A 20636-nucleotide genomic window follows, 5' to 3' on the forward strand; every position below is an offset into this window, starting at 1 on the left:
CCACCCACAGGTAACATGTCAAACGTTCTGGCCAGATCTCACTGTAATATGCTGAGATACTGCCACACCCATCTATCTGGTAAGTGTCTGCAAAGGGAACATTAACGCAAAGATTCCATCCATTATGCAAAAGCACAAAAACAGACATAGGGCAGAAGAGATAAAGTTATTGGGAGTGACCAAAAATTTGGTGGGGTGTACATGCCAACATTTCTTTTTAAAAGGCGAGAAGGAGAAAATGAAAAGAAAAAAATAGAAACGCAGTAATGTATTTTCCCCACTGACTAACATGAAAACAGATGCAATGTTAGGATATAGACAGCTAAAATAACACATTTTTGGCTTTAAAAATCAAAAGTCTCCTGCGGACGCCAGTATCTCATTCCTCCTTCACACTAAAATCTGTCATGGAGAAGTTCAATCTGGACTTTCCTGTACGGTGGGCAAAAGCCTCGCAGATAGGGCCACTTCGTCAGGCAATGCTCGACTTATAATAGGGGCAACTCCTCCCTTTATGGACTCGATTAAAATTTGTTATTCCAGTATGGACATCCCAAAATAAAGTTAAAAAACATACCGTTCTTGAAAAGCCTGTAGACCCACGACATCATCCTCGGGTTCTCCATTTTTATAGAAATGGAGCGCAAGGCCTTGAGGATCCTTCTTTTCTGCAGCAGTCAAGCACAATTCCACCACACCCTCATAGAAACGCACTGGCCAAAAATGAATAAATAAATAAATAACATTAGACAATAAACATTCTATGCCAAATTATATTTCAAATTCCATCGTAAAACAAATATCCATGTTATTTGCTGTCCATCAATAGCATAAAAGGTCACATTTTTTTAAAGTTACACTGCCAGCAATACATTTATATATCACACAAAGTGAAAGTCCCCATATGACAAGATGGCATCACTCGTTCTGTAGCAACCACATTAGCTTTAGGCTTTTTACATTCCTGAAGTTGCAGAAGTATAGAGGCGTAGACAATGATTTGTCAAGTTGTAGCTGTTTTAGTTTTATTTTAATCAAACTATATATTTATATTATTAAATTGTTCTGGAAGCTTACCAAGTGGTTTCTTGATCTAATGTTCTTGGAAATAGCCTTCAATCACAGTCCTGCGCTACTAAGGCGTAGATGAAGCAGTCTTAGAGAAACAGTATTTGCCTGACTAGGATCTAGTTTTGCACACTGGTGGTAGAATCTGCCCCACAAAGCAACCCTTCTTTCTACAGTGAAATAAAGGATCAGTGGTGCAATATCTGCCGTATGTGGCAAATACGAATTTGCAACTCCTGGTTGAGCATTTGGGGTTACAATGATGCTGCGCTGGTTGGCTAATGAATGGTCTCTGGGCATGACAGAATGGCTGACTCTGGGTGCCTCTGCAGGTCAGAATTCTTATGCTTCTGAGATCTGGCACCAAGTGGGATGCCATGAACTGATCCAGAGAGACCACAGTCCAATATATCATTGTCTCAGCAGCCTGATCATTTAACGACTACAGCCGTGATGGAGGCTAGCCTCTTATATGGTCTTAGATCCCTGAAGAAGGAACTGGAGATCAACTATCTGTTTTTGAGAACATAGAGGCAATCTGGGATCAAGGTTAGATGCTCTTGGCAAAGATTCGTTGGTGTAATGTGAGGGCATAAATTGCTCCCAGATGGAAAATGTGATGGTGTGTAGCCTACAAAAAGTAACTGCGGTTCGGAAATTAGAAGAGTTTTCACATCCCTATTGGGAGTGTGCGCCTCGGACAGTTTCTGAATATAAGAAATAATGTTAACTCTGCATGCAATAATGTTCAATACTTCAAAGTGACATTGAAAATGTTGTGGTAACAATGTTGTTCATTGTTACCTATGGCAATTAAAAAAAACACATTATAAAAGGAAAATGTTACATACCCTGTAAGCATCTGTTCTTGGTATGAAGTGCTTTGGTTTCACATGCTGTCAATTCTTCTGCCATCTATTATTGGGCACGGATGTGTGCGAGTTCTTTTTCTTCAAAGAAGGCTTCTCAAGTCACGAGGTACGGTGACTCCACCTCTTGCTGGTTATGTGCATGGGCATCAACTCCACTCTTAATTGTTTTCGGCATGGTGGGTGAGGATGGATATGAAACGTAGAGGTACAGAAAGAGATAACCATGCAGAAAATGTAAGGGAAATGCTTGTATCCTCTAAAGGCTTCTGGGGAGGAGGGTGGTTGCATGTGATTCTACATCACTACATGCCACAAACAGACGCTCACAGGGTAAGTATAATTTTCCATTCGAGGCATGTGAAGCTGTATAGACTCAGGCAGTGCATACACTGAAATGTAGTCCTCCCCTAAGTGTTGACTAGCGGAAAGAAAACATGTAACAAAGTAAAAGGGAGAAACCACCTTTGGAAGTTACTTAGGGTTAGTATGGAGGACAACCCTGTGAGCATGAAAGTAAGATTCTTCCAATGTTAAAGCCTGGAAATCATTGAAATGTCCGAGGGAGGTGATAGCGACAATAAAGGCCACCTTCAAGGAGAGCAATAGAAGGTAGAAAGAATTGAGGGGCTCAAAAGGAGGACCCATGAGTCTAGTAAGAATAATTTTCGAATTTCAAACGGGGGCTGGAGGAACCCATGGAAGAATATCCCTTTTCAGGCTATCTATCAAAGCTTTTATCCTGAAGAGGGATACATGCTCCCGATTTTAAAGATAGGCAGGCACTGCAGCGAAGTTGTGGCGATTTGAGGTATTGGCCAGCCCACATGTCTGCAAGTGTAAAAGGTAGCAGTCAATGTTCTGGACACTAGTGGTCAAATGTGTAGTGAGAGACAGTAGTGAACAATCATTTCCACTTTGCAGTGTAGCAGGCACTTGCGTGCTTCTTTAAGGATGTTCATGCATTCCAGAGGAAGGTTTAGATACCCAAACTTCCAAATCTCAAGAACCAGATCGCAAGATTGCGTGTCCTGGGATTGGAGTGTCTGATTTCTCCATGGTGTGAGAAAGTCTGGCCTGTTAGGGAGCCTCTCGTGCTGAACCACAGAGTTCGCGGAGTGTCATGAACCAAGGTTATCTGGCCAAGGTGGGAGCTACCAAGATGAGGATAAGGGATGCTTGCTGAAGTCCCTGAACCACGAACCAGAGACATAGGAGAGGCAGAAAAGCATAACCAAATATCCCTGACCGGTTCATCCATACTGCGTTACCCATGGACTGGGGCTAAGGGTACCTAGAGGCAAAGCTTGGGTATTTTGCGTTTTTTGACCTGGCACAGAGGTCTACGTCGGCAAATCCCCCTGACGGAAGTACATGGGGGAGAACTTGTGGGTGGAGTTCCCACTCGTGGACTTGTTGAAAAATCCTGCTGACTAGGTCCGCAAAGTCGTTGTCCAACCCCGAAGATACTCCACCAGTAGATGGACTCTGTGGTGGAGTGCCCCCTGTCAAATACCTTAAGCAAACGCCGACAGTTGGTACATGTAGGAACGTGCCAATTTGTGACCTGGTCACTCCCACTTTTTGCCTGATAATGGATGCAATTTTGACAGAAGTGCACTAGGTTCCTGAAAACCAGGTTCCTAGTGCCAGATCTCTTTTCCAAAAGCAGTACAATTGTTTCCTCTAATTGGCAGTACCTTTAGCCCCCCTGTAAGTCCCTAGTAGATGGTACCCCTAGGGCTTGGGTACGAAATAAAGAGGGTCCCTAAGGGCTGCACCAAGTATTGTGGCATCCTAAGGGAATCTCTCACCACACTTATGCAACCTGCCATTACAGGCTGGGTGACATGGTGCAGACAAAAGTGAAAACAAAACATGGCTGTTGGACCGGACACTTCTTTCAGGATTATCCCCAAACTTTTTGCCTTTTGCCGCCTAGTTTCCTCACCTATTTTTGTCAACCCTAGGACTCTGGGCACTTTACCACTGCTAACCTGTACTAAAGTGCATATGCTCTCTGTGTAAATTATAATTCTTATTGGTTATTCCGGATTGGGATATTTGATTTACTGTTAAGTCTCTAGTAAAGTGCACTATGGTTATGATTTGGGCCTGATTTTGGCTAAAAGGGAGATCACCATGCACTGGAAATCCAGCCAGGGTCCCAGCTACTTGTGATGGAAAGCCACTCTTCAGCGCTGGGCGAGGGCTGAGTGTACACTTAGAATGCAGCAGGCCAGGCGCTTAGACGACGACAAAGCCTTGGATGTAGCCAGAGCATGGGAGGCCTTGGTAGTGGCGCTTCAGCGACCTGAGGGTAGTTCAAGCGAGGAGGAGGAAGAGGAGGCAGCGTAGAGTTGGCATTCTGGAGGGTAGCCTACTTCCGAAGAAACGGCATGGAATCTAGGGTACTGGTCTCCCCGCTACGATTGACTGTGCTTGGAAGCAAGTACTGGAGGAAGAGTTTCAACTGATATTATGTTTATTTAAGAGTGACTGAGGGCGCACGGACAGGGGAGGGAGGGGTGGAGGTGGAGAATCTCCTGGGGTTTGTTCTATAAACGGCATAAATACATCATGTGATATCATCCTGGGTTATTAATGACTGAGGCACTGTGTTGCCAAATGTACCTTTTTTGGATTTGCTTGCCAATAAAAAAAATGTTTACAAAAAAAAAGTGCACTATGGTTGCCCAAGGCCTGTAAACCAAATGCTACTAGTGGGCCTGTAGCACTGGTTGTGCCACCCAAATTAGTATCACTGTAAACTTGTATCAGGCATCCCATTGAAGTGTCTGTAAGCACAGTTTTAAACTGCCATGTCCACCTGGCAAGTGCACCCACTTGCCAGGCCCAAATTTTCCCTTTTACTACATGTAAGGCTCCCCTAAGGTAGACCCAAGGTATCCCCGTGAGCAGGGTGAAGTGTATGTGAAATATAGGACATGTACTGGTGTGATTTACATGTCCTTATAGTGAAATAATGCATATTTCGTTTTTCACTATTGCAATTGATGTGCCCCACTCTAGGAACATTTCGCCATCTTGTTGATGTTAGAATTTCGGAAATTAGGGCAGGGTTATGCCACTTCCCACAGGAAGTGGTCATACAGGGGGCATAGTGACCTCCAGGGTAGGTATCCCACTGGCTACTGCTCTCCACTCCCATTACAAACCTAAAGAACCTTCGGTAATGCTTTTTCTGGTGGATACAATATCTGCCTGTGAATTCCTCTCCTTTCGAACTACCCCTTGCGCAGCATTCCACTGAATCTTTATCCATAGCTCTCCCATGTCTACGAGGACGTCACAACAGATCGGCTCTGCTCGTGACCCTTTGAGACGTCATCGAAGCCATAAGAAGACCTCGTCGACGTGCTGACGTCAGTTCCGACAACTTTTCCACAAGTATACACAGTATACAATTTAAAGAAAGAAACTGGAAATTCTAAAATATAGACATTTCCTAGTGACAAGCCTCACATGATTTCAAATGACAATAAAACACATTAATTTCATGCCAATAATTTTTCGGTATAAACAGGCAGGCAATGGGGAGGCGGGTGGGTCAGTGAGGAATCCACAAGCAGAGACTGTATCTACCAGAAAAAGTGTTACCGAAGGTAAGTATCTTGTCCTTCTGAAGGAAACATCTGCCTGTGGATTCCTCACGTTTTGAATTGAATATCCAAGCCGTCCAGCTCTCAGAGGAGGGTAAACCTATATCAACAAATCTTGCAACACAGAACATGCAAAATGGTCGTCCCTCCTCACCTCCGAGTCTACGCAATAATGCTTCCCTTAAGTGTGGAGGGAGGCCCAAGTTGCCGCCTTGCAGATGTCTACAACAGGGATACCTCTTGCAAAAGCCGAAGAAGAAGACCGCTCTGGTTGTATGAGCTCGAATACCATCAGGAGGCTTCTTCTTGGCCAAGGCGTAGCACATCTTGATGCAGAGAATGATCCACCTGGACAGTATTCTCTTGTGGACAGCCTTACCCTTCATCTTGCCCACATATCCGATGAAGAGTTGGTCGACCAACCTGAGGTCCTTGGTCCTGTCCAGGTAGAAGTTGACCGCCCTCTTAGGATCCAGGTGAAGACATCTTGCCTCTTCCTTAGAAGGATGAGGGGGAGGGTAGAACTTGGGTAAAGAACTTGGGTAAAGTGATATATTGTGGAGACAGCAGAACGACGGGCAGTGCACGTTCTCTTGCGTGGAAATCAGGTCCAACCGAAGAAACTCCCACATCCTGAAAACGTGATGAACCACCTTCGGATGAAGACATCACTGGTGATCATCCGAGAACTGCCAACTGAGACTTTCCTCACACACATTCAGCTCTCCGGCCAGGTGATTCACAATCGCACAAATCTGATGGCTTGAGCCCAGGACCAGAGTCGCAGAGCTTCGTTGCAAAGAAGATACAACCCTACTCCTCCCGGTTTCTTTATGTACCCCATCGCGGTAGTGTTGTCCGTCAGGACCTGCACTGACTGACCGCGAAGGGAGAGAAGAAAGGCCCTAAGAGCCAAACGTATCGCCCGCAATTCTGGAAGATTTATGTGAAACAATCTTTCCTCTGGAGGCCAAAGGCCCTTGACCTCCAGATCCCCCAGATGAGCTCCCCACCCTAGAGTGGAGGCATCCATTATCACTGTGGCCACCGGAGAAGGAGGCTGAAATGGCTTCCTTTAAGAGAGGTTGTCCGAAACACTTCACCTTCATAGATCTGCTGCAGTATCTTTTTACCACCTCCCTGAGAACTCTGCTGTGTGGAAACCACTGCCTGCAGAGGCACCACAGGAGTGCCCTTATGTACCAGCATGCATGGCTGACCAACAGTATACAGGAAGCGAACATATCGAGCAGGCGTAAGACCTACCGGACTGGAAGAGCTGCTCCATCTTGAAAAATTGAATCGGAGACTAGATGTATAGGATTCTCTGTGGAGGCGGAAAGGCAAGACTCACAGTGGTGTCCAGTACTGCCCCTACGAACAGGATGCGCTGAGAGGGCACTAGGTGAGATTTGGGTACATTCATCAAAAAACCGAAGTCGAACAACAGTTGCGTAATTACCTGCAGGTGATGAAGCAGCATCTCTGGCGACTTTGCCTGGAGCAGCTAGTCATCCAGATAGGGGAAAACAGGAATCCCCGATCTTCTGAGATGTGCCGCTACCACTACCATCAATTTCGTGAAGACCCGTGGAGCGGATTTAAGACCGAACTGAAGGACCGCAAACTGGTAGTGTTGAGATCCCACCGTAAAACGGAGATACTTCTGATGCGACTTCAGGATTGGAATGTGAAAATACTCATCCTGTGTATCAATCGACACCATCCAGTCTTTCTGCTGCAGAACCAGAAGAAACTGAGCTAGGGTCAACATCTCGAATTCCTTCTGTCTGAGGTAATAATTCAAGATCCTGAGGTCTAGGATCAGTCTCAATCGCCTGTCCTTTATGGGGATCAGGAAATACCGGGAGCAGCAACCCTGACCCATTTCTTGCTCTGGAAAAATCTCTATTGCACGTTTCTGTGGTAAAGACAGACCCTCTTGCTGCAGGAGCAACAAATGGTCCTCCGAGCACCAGCCCTGGCGAGGGGGGAAACTACAGCAAAGGAAGGAGGTATCCATTTTCTACGAGATCCAAAACCCTGATGTAACAATTCTTCATTATCGAAGAAAATGGGACACCCGATCTCCCACGGGACTAACATGTTCCAAGATGCGGGCTCTAGAGCTGCTTCCCTGCAGTACCAGTTGGGAGAATGGAAAAGGAGGAAGAGGAGACTTACTAACGAGCTGAGCCTCGCAGGTGACCTCTACCTTTACCCCTGTATGATCTATACAGACAATTCACCTGTTGCTGCAGCCGGGCTCGAAAGGAAGTTGTCTTGCCAAACCCGCAAAATCTACCGTAACCAAAGCCTCTATGCTGGGACTACAGACCCAACGATCTAGCTGTGGCCCTACTATCCTTAAAGCGATGCAGCGCTGAGTCTGCTTTGTTACCAAAGAAGCAAGAGCAATCAAAAGGCAAGTCCACAAGCGTGGCCTGCACATCAGAAGAAAAACCAGACCCCCTTAGTCAGGCATGCCTCCTGGTTGCCACTGAGGAACCCATTACTCTAGCAACAGAGTCCTCTGTGTCAAGCCAAGATTGTATGACTTGACGGGCCACGGCGAGTGTCCTACAGAACATCCGCAAAATGGCCCTGAACGTCTTCTGGAAGCTAAGAGGTCACTTCCTTTTCCAAACCCATTAGCATGTGAATGTAGGGACCCAGTAGGCACGTTGCATTCGTTAATTTTAAGGCCATATTGGCTGAAGAAAACACCTTGTTAGATGATTGTTCCATTCTTTTAGATTCCCTATCTCCAGGCGTGGATGGGAAAGAGCCTGTAGAATGCTTTGATGAGTATGTTGCCTGAACTACTAAGCTCTCAGGGGATTGATGTGCAGACAAAGCTGGATCCCCAGGCCTACTTTGTACCTTCTTGCCACCGATCTGGACACAGAAGGGCCAGTCATGGGCTTCCGCCATACCTCTAAAATGGGCTCCGTCAAAGACTCATTAAAGGGGGCAGAGACTCCGTCACAGAAGAAGGAAAATGAATAACGTCCGTCAGGATGTATGACTTAATTCACGCAGTAGGCAACTGCTAGTCCAGCTGATCAGCAGCCTTCTTTATATTGGGAGTAGTAAGAAGAGCCCTCCTGCGGAAGCCCTTTCGGAGAAGAGAGTTCCCATTCCGGCGACGTATATAAACCACTAGCCTCCTGCAGTCCCTTAAATTCTTGCATGGGATCAATAATCTCCCCTTCTTCAGCCTCTTCCTGCTGCTCCTTGCATTCTTCCACCTCCAGCAGCCTCCGCGCCTCCCTTCTCGATTTCATCTAGAGTACTGGCATGGGCGGCCCCAGACGTGGCACTGGTGACTTCGGGGCTGGCATCGATGGAGACTCCACAGGGATAGTTGAAGGCACCGGGCGAGGCAGAGATGGCACCGGACCAGAACCAGACAGCGCCGGAGAATACTCAATTCTTCCTGCCAGGGATTGCACCGGCGTCAAGTACCTCGGCGTCTGGAGAGGCCAACTTTCCTGGATCATCGCATGCATGGCATAAATGGTGCCTGTGCAAAATGAGGTGGCAAGTCTCTCAGGTTGTAAGACAGTAGTCCAGTGGGGCCAACAGGCACACGAGTAGGGTTCGCCACTCTGGCAAACATACCGGACATCGCATTCAAGAAATGCGAAGGATCCACACCTAGAGCCAGAAAGGGTGGGTACGGATCCTGTATCGCCTGTTCAGGGACAACTCAAGGATGCTGTAAGACTGGTTCCGGTTGCGGCGCCAGTGAGACCGGAGGCGGAGTGGCCGGAGGTGAAGGTGTTGCTTCCTTTGGCGATGGAGAACCTCTCAAATCCGGAGAGTGCGCCAGAGTCACCTGAGGAGAAGGGGGAGGTGATACTTCATCCTTTCTAGGACACTGAAGTAACGGGTACCCTACTTCGGTGACTTATCTTTGGATGACCAACGCCTTGAGCCACGATGCTGCTTCTTCTTGTGCGTCTTCGATGTGTGCGGAGTAGGTGACTTAGACTTCAATCTTGTCCTTTTTTGGCCCCTCCTCTGCTTCTTCGCCATGGCCATGAACAACTTGACTTCCCTCTGTTTGAGGTCCTTCGGATTCATGCGTCGGCACAATGAACACCGTTCAACGTTGTTGTCCGACGAAAGGCACCAAAGACCATCTTCATGGGGTCAGTGATAGACATATGACCCCCATATTCCTGACGGGACTTGAAACCAGATTTCTTCTCAGCAGCCATCGCACTGCTACAATTTTAGGAGGAACCTGTAACAATGAAACTCCCAGAAATGGAGAGCCCTGGAAAAACCGGTATACCTCGATGGCGTTAATAAAAAGGTAATGGATGTTAGCACGCAGACAAGGCCTTCTTATGGCTACGATGGCGTTGCACATGGTAGCCAGCGGAGCCGTTCTTTTGTGACGTCCTCGTCAATGTGAGAGAGCTATGGACAAATGTTTCCGTGGAATGCTGCACAACGGGGTAATTCAAAAGGTGAGGAAGATGTATCCATCAGAATTTAGAATTTGGGGTGCTCCCCGAATCCAGAACTTCAGATTCAACTGACTACAAAGAAGAAGAGGACATAGACAAGTCAACCCTGGCAAAAACCAGGCTGCTGTGGTCTTTTGCGCCAAACCCTGCCTGCAGCACAGAAAGTAGACAACTGCAAAGAGCAGAATCGTCCGGCAGCTGTGCATCATCCACAAGCACTGGAGGGTTCCCAGCACTTCACCAAGCATCCAGCATCTCCCTTTGAGTAGAGCTACTCCCCTGCAGGAACCGACTGGGAAATACTGTTTATAGAAGCTGTTACCCACCAGGTCCACTGAGCAGTAGCTGTGCCCAGCATAAAGTCTACACACTCAAGTAGGTCGAATCAGTCATCCTGCCAAGCCTGAAGACGCCAGGACCTCAACAAGCCTTTCTGCCTATTAGAACCCCTGCCCCAATCAAAGATTGTAGGAAGTCCAGTCTGGACTCCAACATCACTGATGACCAACTGACGCGAGGGACATCAGCACCGCAGAGGCCAGGACCGAAAGTGACACAGCTGTCCTGTTTTTTTATTCCCCTTGCAGGTCCCAACAGACAACAGAGAGCGTCTTGACACACGAGAGCCAGCTGGCTACAAACACTCTGCACCTGATCCGTCCATGGGGAGCTTTTGGACTTTTCCCAAAGTGTCCCTTTGCCACCAATTTCAAGTGCCTCCCTACTAATTACCGTGTAGCGCGCAAGGCTACCAACCCACCTAGCGCCTCTGCATGTGGACTCACCATGCCAGATAAGACCAATCTGCTGGTGGAACTTTGGTCATTGTCCCTCTAACACATCACGCCCGAAAGAGCACCCACGGAAAAGTATTGCAAGTATATGTATGCAGTGAATGCTCTTTCTCCCACTGGACAGAATTATGCATAAACACGCACTGTTGGTTAACATTGCTAAATTTGTAAAAAGTCTATTCCGAAAAAATACTATTTACGAAGGTCTGGAGAGGATGTGTCTGCAGAGTGAGGTGTTGGAAGTGCGCTCCAAACACTGATGTCTAATACCTCATCGGTCTGAGGTGATCTGTTGCATGTGTTGAAGAACCTGTGGAGTCGACCCCCAACAGGTGTTGTGTGATCAGGGGAAGGAGAACCAATCCAATACGTGGTAGGTGCAGTGCCCTGGGGGAAGTATCTTTGGCTCTACCATTGAATCTGCTGCCCCCGGTATGCGCCCAAGAAATAAACCCTTGTGGAGGGTTGCCAAGACTGTTGATGCTGGAAGGAGATTTAAGCCTCTGGGAACGTGGCTTTGGAGCCGCCCTGGTAGGCAGAACGCCGGAAGGACCCACCAATGGAAAGTGTTTGGAGAGCATCCATTGCCTCGGTGGTCTCAGTGTCCTTGATCTTCTCCAGCATTTAATCATCCTGTGGAACTAAAAGGTGCCCTTCATCATAGGGAAAATTGAGGTAATGCTGGTAAATGCTGGCTTGAAGCCAGAAACAGAGCCAGGTGTACCTGCCAATGAGCACGCTAGAAATGATGCTGCAAGTAGCAGTCTCACCAGGCTCAAGGGCACATCTGATGGTGGTGTTGAAGATGGGTTTGCCATCTTAGACTAACAATTGGCCCCCTTTGGGGTACTCATTTGGGAGATATTTGAGGAGCTCCACCATTTCATCACAGTGAGCAATGTCATATTGAGAAAGCAAACTTATTGAATTACCAAAGCGCCACTAGTTGGCGGGTTGGGCAGCAACGTGTTTGTCAGGTGCCTCAAGTTGTTTACTTTCTTTATACAGTAGGTTTAGTCACCTGTGCCCTGCGCTTTGGCCCTTTTACAGGTAGTGTGGACCACCACTGACTCAGGTTGGGAGGGAGTTGACCCGTGTTGTAGAGCGGGTCAGAGAGGGAGGCCTCATGTTTACTGTCCACCCTTGAGGGGACTACTCTGGCTTTAACTGGGTCTTTGAAAATATTCAAATTCAGTGTAAGCAACCCCTTTAGCACTGGCAGGCATTGCATGGAACACTGGGAGGAAAAAAGTGTTTCTAGTAGGATATCCTCTTCAGTAACATCTCCACTTCATGGAATGAGGCCACCACGCTGAGGACCTTGTGGTAGGAGGTAGTGTCACATGGCAGGGTGGGATACGGTTCTTTTCCATAGAGGTACCATAATATAGGCCGAGGTAACTTCGTAACCCTTCACCTATATTCTTCCCTACATTACACTTATAACGGTTAACAGGGACTGACCTTTTACCTGGATATAACACTGCATTCAGAACGTGGGTTTTCCCTAGTTCGAAATCTCATACATTATGCATGAGGATTCTTGGAAGCGCAGCAGGACTAATATCTATGTATAAACTTCATTCCCGAAGTCATCCTAAGTCCGACACAGTAATACAGCGAGGTAGGACCGCTGAGTAGACCCATGGGTATATATACACATCACATCTTGCTATGATAGACAGAAGAGACCAGGATTTCCCGGCCTGCACACTGATCAGAGACGCCGAGGTTCTTGCATGCAGACACTCCAGCTCGCAGTGGTCTAAACACATCCCTCGCAGGGTGTCCAACTCAAGACCAGGACGGGGTCCCACAGTCTCTCACTTCATGTAATGGGGATGACTTTATCCTAGAGGGATTTTTGGCTTGACACCTACACACATGCTAGGTACACTTAGATACATCTAGTTAGGGAGGCATCGTAGGAGTATGCATCTTTTTATCGTGTATTTTATATACTTGTATGTATTCATGATTATTGCAAAATGGTAGAGCTTTACCATCCGTTTACTTTTATAGTACTGCTAATCATTTATATCTTTTACTATCTAACGGTTGTTGCAGCTCATCTATTTTACAACAGAATAACAACTATTCAATAAATACTTATTAAAAACACCCAGTCTGTTTATTCTGTGTATCTCTCTAAGACAGACTAAGTAAGCATGACTGACTGAGCGAAAAGTAGTATATTGTTTCCACTGTCCTGAGGGATCGGCTTGTCATGTTCGAAGGTTGCCAAGAACTATTCTCTCCTTGGTAATATTATTAATTATCATTATTAAATTAAATTTGTATGGCCCACAGCTACCCGGAGCTTTCCCGAGCCACTGGCCAAATTGTGACGGAGAGGACAACATCTAATGGTTAAATAGCCAGGTTTTGAGACCTTTACGACCGCCCATGCGTGACAATTTAAACTTAGGAACTAAAACTTTGGCTTGAGATGAGGATCTAAGCAGACATGTCGGGAGATATGTCTGGGCCAAGGAGCATAGATAAAGAGGTGCTATGACCTGTTTGGTCTTGTGCATATAGCATAGGGCCTTAAATTTGGTCCGGTTCTCTATCCTGAGCCAGTGGAGATCGCGGAGAGCACCTGAGATGGAAGATGTTTTTGGCACATGGGAGAGTAGTCTAGCCGTCAAGTTCTGAACCACTTGCAGTTTGCGAACTACCTCCTTATTGGCTCCTAGGTACAGTACGTTGCCATAGTGCAGCCTAGACATGATCAAGGCTTGGATCACAGTTCTTTGAGTGCGAACAGGCAACATTCAAAGTATTTTTTACGGAGCCATTTTAGGATGGTAAAGCAGGTAGATGCAATATTGACTACTTGATGTCTCATTACCAGCTGATTATCGATTACCACACCTACATTGCTTGCAGTTTGCACCGGTTGGGGTAGTTCGCCCATTTCTGGTGGTTAAGGATGAGGGCCTCAGAGATCTTTATTTTTCCCCAGGATCAGAACCTCAGTCTTTCCACCATTTAACTTCAGCCAGTTAGTGTGCATCCAGCTAGCTATTTTATGCAGCCCTACCTGGAGAGATGACACTGTGGAAGGTTCATTGGAGGAATGGGAGAAGAGAAGCTGAGTGTCATCTGCATAAGAAAAGATAGACAACCCAGCTTCTTCTGCAATGGTAGCTAAAGGGCGGACATAAAGACTGAATAGCACAGGGCTAAGAATCGAGCGCTGTGGTACTCCATATGGAGATGCATAGGTCTTAGATCTGGCAGATGGGGAAAAAACCTGAAAGGTCCTTCCAGTGAGAAAGTTTTTAATCCGATCTGAGCCTACGATTCCCAGGGACTGGAGTACCTTTAAAAGAGCTAAATGGGATACCGTATCAAAAGCGGCACTCAAGTCCAGTAAAATGAGTGCCACCGTTTCCCCTTTGTCCAGATGCTGACGTAGTGTTTCTGTAACTCCTGAGAGTGTTGTCTCTGTGAAATACCCATCTCCAAAGCCTGATTGAGACACATGCGAGATTTTATGGGATTCAACAAACTGCGTGAGTTGTTGGTTCACATTTTTTTCCAGGATTTTTGAAAAAGCGGGAAGCAGGGAGATCGGGCAGAAGTTTGAAGGTTCAGCCGGGTCAGCATTTGTTTTTTTCAGAAGGGGGAGAACCATTGCATGTTTCCACTCAGCTGGTAAAGTAGCTTCCCTCAGTGAAGCATTAAGTAACTCCCTAATAAGTTCCAGTGAGATGGGTACTAGTTTTTGGAGAATATGAGGAGGGAGCGGGTCATTAGGAGAGCCTGATTTAAGGCTATTTAAAAAACAATTAAAAGACGAAGAGTCTAATGGCTGCCAACTTGTAGTACTGTGAATAGACACCGAATCAAGGTTCCCTTGTGGCGCGTTACAGCCTAAAGTGGGTGGTGAGTTCATTATTTGCTGTTCAACATTAATTGTTACCGTATTTAATTCTGCATAAATCTTCTCTGCCTTCTCGATGAAGAACTTAGCCATATCTTCACAGTGGGCCTCATCTAGCACCGGGGGCGTCAGTTGACAGGTTGCTCCAGAGAGCTCCTTAACTATTTTGAACAGCACTTTAGAATTATGTGCAGATACAATAGTATTGTTCACGTGATTGGAACGAGCCGCTTTGCACAGGGAGTTGTATTCTCTATTAGCAAGTTTATAGCTAGGCTTGGATTCAGGTGCGTAATCCTTCCTCCAGTATATTTCCAAGGCTTCGCATTTTGTTTTTTCGGCTTTCAGCTTTTCGGTAAACCAAGGAGCAGGGGGGCGATGAATATTTAATTTCTTGTGCGATATTGGAAGGCAGGTATTCACAGATGCCGTGATCCAAGTGTGGATGGTATCTGCATCCAAAATCCTAATGGAAGGAATAGCCGGAATATTGCTTGCTAGATGTTGATTGAGAGAATATTTATCTAAATTCTTCCAGTTTCTGTACTTATATTTGGGTAAGGAGGTTAGAGAATTATTCAGCCGTAGATCAATCGCCACCTTAAAACTTACCAGGAAATGGTCAGACCAATGTAAGGGAAGGGACGTTTGGCATGAGATATTTGGCAAGTTACAGAAGATAGGGTCCAGCAGATGGCCAGCTCTATGGGTGGGAACAGAATTGCAAAGTGACATATGCATGGCTTCTAGATCGGCAATAAAGGTAGAGGCAATCTTACATATAGGATTGTTAAAATTAATATTAAGTTCACCCGCAATAGTAAAATTGGCAGCGTCAAGCAAGAAAGGAGTAATGATTTCTGGAAATTTCGCTGCCAACGGCCCAGCTGGACAGGACGGTAAACTAAAAAACCCTTAGCGTAAACTGAGGTGTCAGGAAGAGCCTAAAAAAACCGGCTTCACAACCTTCACAGGGTAAGTTCTCCCATTTACACGAGAAATCTTTATTGAAGATTATTGCAATGCCACCACCAGTTGCATCTTCAAGATCCTTTCTAACAATTGAATAAGTTGGAGGTAGGGCCACTGCAATATCGGGTCCAGAACTTTCGTGAAGCCAAGTTTCCGTAAGGAAAAATGCATCAGGCTGTGAGGATTGTAAGAAGTCAAAAAATGTCCTCCTTATGCTTAGACAGGGATCTACAGTTAAGATTAAAAAATTTAAACTTTTTTGTATGACCCTCTATAGAGTCTTTATGGGCCTCTATGGCCTTTCACCCAGCGGGCGGTTGTTTAATAGAGCTTGTAATGATAGCAGTATTAGGCATCTGAAGCCTGTCAAGTAAAGAAGTGCAGGTGAAGCTGCAACAAGGGCATGGCATGAGGGGGCTACCAGGTTTGAAGGAGATGCAATCATCTTGTGATCTCCTCCGTAGCCAATATAAAAAGCTGGGAGAATATTTTCTTATTTCATTTGTAAAAGGGGCAGGGGTTATGGCCCCTGGCCCCAGAAGGCCCAGACGGGCACAGATGGGCTTGCCTTTGGCGCGTCCGCTGCGCACGTCCGCTGCGCGGAGTATGAGGCATTGATTTTAAAGCCTCCGCATCAGCTGTCTGCTGAAGTCCGCAAACCGCCTCCCCCCGGAAGTATAGATACCGCTGCTCCCTCCACAACAAGTGGGCGCACCTGTGGTGGACCAGGGAGCGAGCAGCAGAAATTAAAACAGGTAAGGGCAGTGTGGAAGAGTTAAAATGACAGAACAACGCAAGAATAGTTTTAAAACATAGGCAATTTTAAAATAAAGACAACTCCAGGCAACTAGCGCAAATGAATCCTTCTGTCGCGCGTCAGAAGAGGAGATTATAGTGGCACTGTGAGCTAGCTGATAAAGAAAGGCCAACATAATTGGTAGGGGTGTTCAGAATCAGTCTGACACAGCAATCCTACAGTGTATGCTGTCCAAACGCGCAGATCCTGCATAGTTTTTATAGCAACTACATGACAATACAGGTCAGGGTCCATGTCGCCTGGAGGATCCACGCTGTAAAGATCCCAAGTTTCATTCTGTGGGTGTGTCTCATAAGGTTTTCATGGGTCCCCTGTACTATGTCCCCCAAACCTGGAAAGTAGTGACTCCTGTGGAGTGAAGGAAAGGGTGTCAGTAGGCAGAAAGGGGGGTGACAGAGTGGTAGAAGGAAGAGGAGGAAGAAAAGAGGATATAAGTGGACAAGGCAATGGAGGAGGGCTAATGGCTTGGTCATACCTCTATCTGCTCTTGGGCGGTGGCTGTAGATCGAGTGCTTCCTTAAAGCTAAGCTTCTGCTTGGATCCATCTGTATTCAATGCCTGTATCAGGGTAAGAATGAATCTAATGTGGGGATGAATGTGAAGCTGTTGGGCGGTGGAAGAAGTTGGTCTCGATGCCGAGGATTTCAGTACAGGGTCGTTGGTGCAGAGCATGGTTTTGACGTAGAAGGTTTTTGTTCCAAAGGACGTTTCAACACAGGGTTCGGTGTTAAGGTGGTAACGGTCGATGCAGAGTGCATCGGCTTCAAGATCTCCTTCGGTACGGCGCCGAGGCGGAGTGTGGTGTCCCAATCATGTTTTTCAGTGCAGGTCATGGCGGAGACCAGTGGCTTCTGGGCGGGAGCTTCTCGGAATCCGAGGGGTGTAGAAAGGTCTGGGGAGGACAGTTGATATTCCGGGCCTGCTAAGTGGGCAGGAAGTCTTCGATCTCCAATTCGGAAACAGAGCTAGCTTTGGGCGAGAAGGCCTCCTCCTCAGACAACAAATCCTGGGGCTCGCCCTCAAGGTCTTCGGTGTTAAAGAGGCCAGGGGTGTCACTGAGGGTTCTGCACAAACTTTTGAAACTTCGAGCTCAACAATATTGAAGAGTTTTCTTCCAGTGGAAGGAGCAGTAAGTGTCACAAGAGGTCTTGTCATACTCGAAAAAGAGGCAGAGGTTACAGACCTGATGGAGATCGGTCATGGGTATTTGGCACAACACTGAGGACAGTGGTGGAACGGCATCCGTTCCATCCCTGCGAGACATGCTTATTGTGAAGAAAGTTCACAAGGGAGACCCCAAATGTCAAAGCCTCATATGGGAGCGTCAAAGTCGTCCCAAACCACGACCCGGATGGAGCAGTGAGCCTTGGGTCAATGCCAGAAAGAGTACTGTGATAGAGAACAAACCAACGGAAGGGAAAGGAACCAAGAAAGCGTGAAGAGATCACCACAACAGCATCGATCTGGTTCTCAGTAACACACATCCGAACCAGATTGCAGAAAGAACACAATCTAACAATGGAGCCAATGCCCATTCAAATTAACAGCAGTAGGTGGGGCCACCGTACCTCGCGACGCAAAAAGACTTCTTAGAAAAACAACTTGCAGACATCCAGGCTCAACACTAGATGGCAGGAGCATGCGCAGCATGCATATCTACAGTCACACAAGCCTCAAACATGTATTTGTTTGGCGAAGGCTTTGTTTCATTTTCTATGCATGAACAGCAAGCGGACACCATGCCTTAACCTATCCCAGCATTTTTGATTTTCAGGGACTTGGCTTTTGCAGAGGGGACAACCCCATCAGCTCCACTATGAGTCACTCGGGAAAGGCAGGACACACCTCAACCACCCTTGTGACGGTCTACAGTGAACGCACATCCCCAGCTCCTGTCAGTTTAAACCAGAAGGTGAATACACATCCAGGCAGGGCACAAAGAGTCATAAACACATAAATGCAGACTTCTAAAAGTGGCATTTCTAAAATTGTAATAACAAATCTGATTTCATCAATAAGCCGGATTTATTGCTACTATTCCAAATATACAAAACATGGCCATGCTACCCTTTTCAGATCAGAAATTACCCCATTAACACATATTAGAGAATTCCCAATGCAAATCTATGAGGGGAGCAGCCTCACGGCAGTGAGAAACCAAACAGGCCGTTTGTCACTACCAGTACATGCCACACAACAAAGACACATGCCCTACCTTTTAGCTATACAGCACCCTGCCCATAGGGCTACCTAGGGCCTACCTTAGGGGGGACCTATATGTAGTAAAAGGGGAGTTTCAGACGTGGCAAACACTTTAAATGCTACGTCACTGTGGCAGTAAACTGCGCATGAAGGCCCTGCAGAGGCCTGAGAGAGGTTTGAAAGGCTACTTCTGTGGGTGGCGCAACCAGCGCTGTAGGCCCACTAGTAGCATTTAATTTACAGGCCCTGGGTATATGGGATACAACTGTATAAGGGACTTATAGGTAAAATAAATATGCCAAATAGGTGTAGACCAATCTTACCAAGTTTACAAGAGACACATGCACTTTAGCACTGATCAGCAGTGGTAAAGTGCCAGTCATAAAACCAACAAAACAGGTCAGAAAAAAAGAAGGAAGAAGGTAAAACGTTTGGGGATAGCCCTACAAAAAGAGGCTTAACTTAATTTTCTGTGTGTTAACAGCGAGCGGACACCACACCTTACCCTAGCCCAGGTCCTTTGATTTGCAGGTACTCAGTCAGCTTTTACAAAGGGGACAACCCCACATTTCTACCACTTCCCCTCTGCCCCTTTCGTTCGTTCTTCTTCTTATAGTATGGGTACAATCCAATTCCTTTTCACCAATATCACTCTCTTGTATTATGTAATATCAAGTAGAGGAATAATGTGATACCTTAATATTATTGTCAAAAATCAAATACCAAAATATTAATAGGTAAACGTATACAGGGAAGTATAGAGTTAATATTTTTAACTCCACTACTACATACTTTGATGATCTATATTGTCATGGTACACATATTTGAAGCTAGGGGGTCTATAAGGATTAGTTACTTACCTGTAATCCTAGTTCTCATCCAGGGGTATACTCATCAAAGTCATAATCTATGAATAATCCCCGCCCATGTGCGGGACCCCGGAGCATATAGAAAATACATATATATACACATATAGAAGAAGGCGGGAGCCTTCGAAACGCGTCAGGAACACTACGGCGAAATGGGACTTTAATAATAATAATGCCTGAGCTCCTCTGCTATACAAGCATGCTGTGGTATTAAAGGCGTGTCGAAGAATCTCCCCGTGAGTTTGGTTGTGTTTTTACACGTGAGCGCACACATTTTGGATGGAACCATCACCATTCTGTTAACCGCACCCGCCAGAAGAGTGCAGCAGCGGCATGATGGAATTGAGCCACGCAGTGACCCTGCACAAACGCTGAGCACCGCCATGCAGCCTCACGGAAGGAGCCGGCAAGGGCAAGCATCCAGCTTGTTAGACACACGGATATTTATCCGTCACCTACTCCCCCACCGTGATGTCGCCTGGTTGGCGAGGGGATGATATTCGACCGCCCTGGTCCACAGATGGGGCGCCAGGTAAACACAGGACTTCCAGTCCCATCAGGCACTGAGACATTTGGACTGCCCATTCAGGGGCGTGCCATAGTGTAAAGGAGGGCTGGTACCTGCATTCCCGTAATGAGTTCGCCTTTCCTCTGAAGAAGAAGGCGGGAGCCTTCGAAACGCGTCAGGAACACTACGGCGAAATGGGACTTTAATAATAATAATGCCTGAGCTCCTCTGCTATACAAGCATGCTGTGGTATTAAAGGCGTGTTGAAGAATCTCCCCGTGAGTTTGGTTGTGTTTTTACACGTGAGCGCACATATACATATATATATGCATATGTGAAAACATATTCATGCAGCCTAAAATATTTCCAAACTGGCAAAGATGCTGAAAATTACATGGATTTGCATAAACACAGCTGTACTCTCCCAACCCCTAAGGAAAAAAGAGAGCAGTAAACATTTGCATACAACTATGTTTTATTGCCATAGAAAAACCTGTAATTGCAGGCATTTGCCAGTAGGCTGCAGTAGAGTATAAAGAAA

At 46.4% G+C, this 20636-nt stretch overlaps 1 protein-coding gene across 2 annotated transcripts in view; it reads right to left on the minus strand.

Annotated features, from left to right (window-relative positions):
• Positions 1 to 20636, minus strand: part of NUP155 (nucleoporin 155) — an 898957-nt gene that overhangs the window by 453429 nt on the left and 424892 nt on the right. For both annotated transcript variants that reach the window (XM_078674974.1, XM_078674975.1), the window contains one exon: positions 578 to 713. In XM_078674974.1, the coding sequence (XP_078531100.1) occupies positions 578 to 713 (136 nt within the window). The remainder of the gene's footprint in view (positions 1 to 577; positions 714 to 20636) is intronic.

This window comes from Lissotriton helveticus, chromosome 2_1, assembly GCF_964261635.1.
Source record: "Lissotriton helveticus chromosome 2_1, aLisHel1.1, whole genome shotgun sequence".
In the NCBI taxonomy this organism is placed as follows: Eukaryota; Metazoa; Chordata; class Amphibia; order Caudata; family Salamandridae; genus Lissotriton; species Lissotriton helveticus.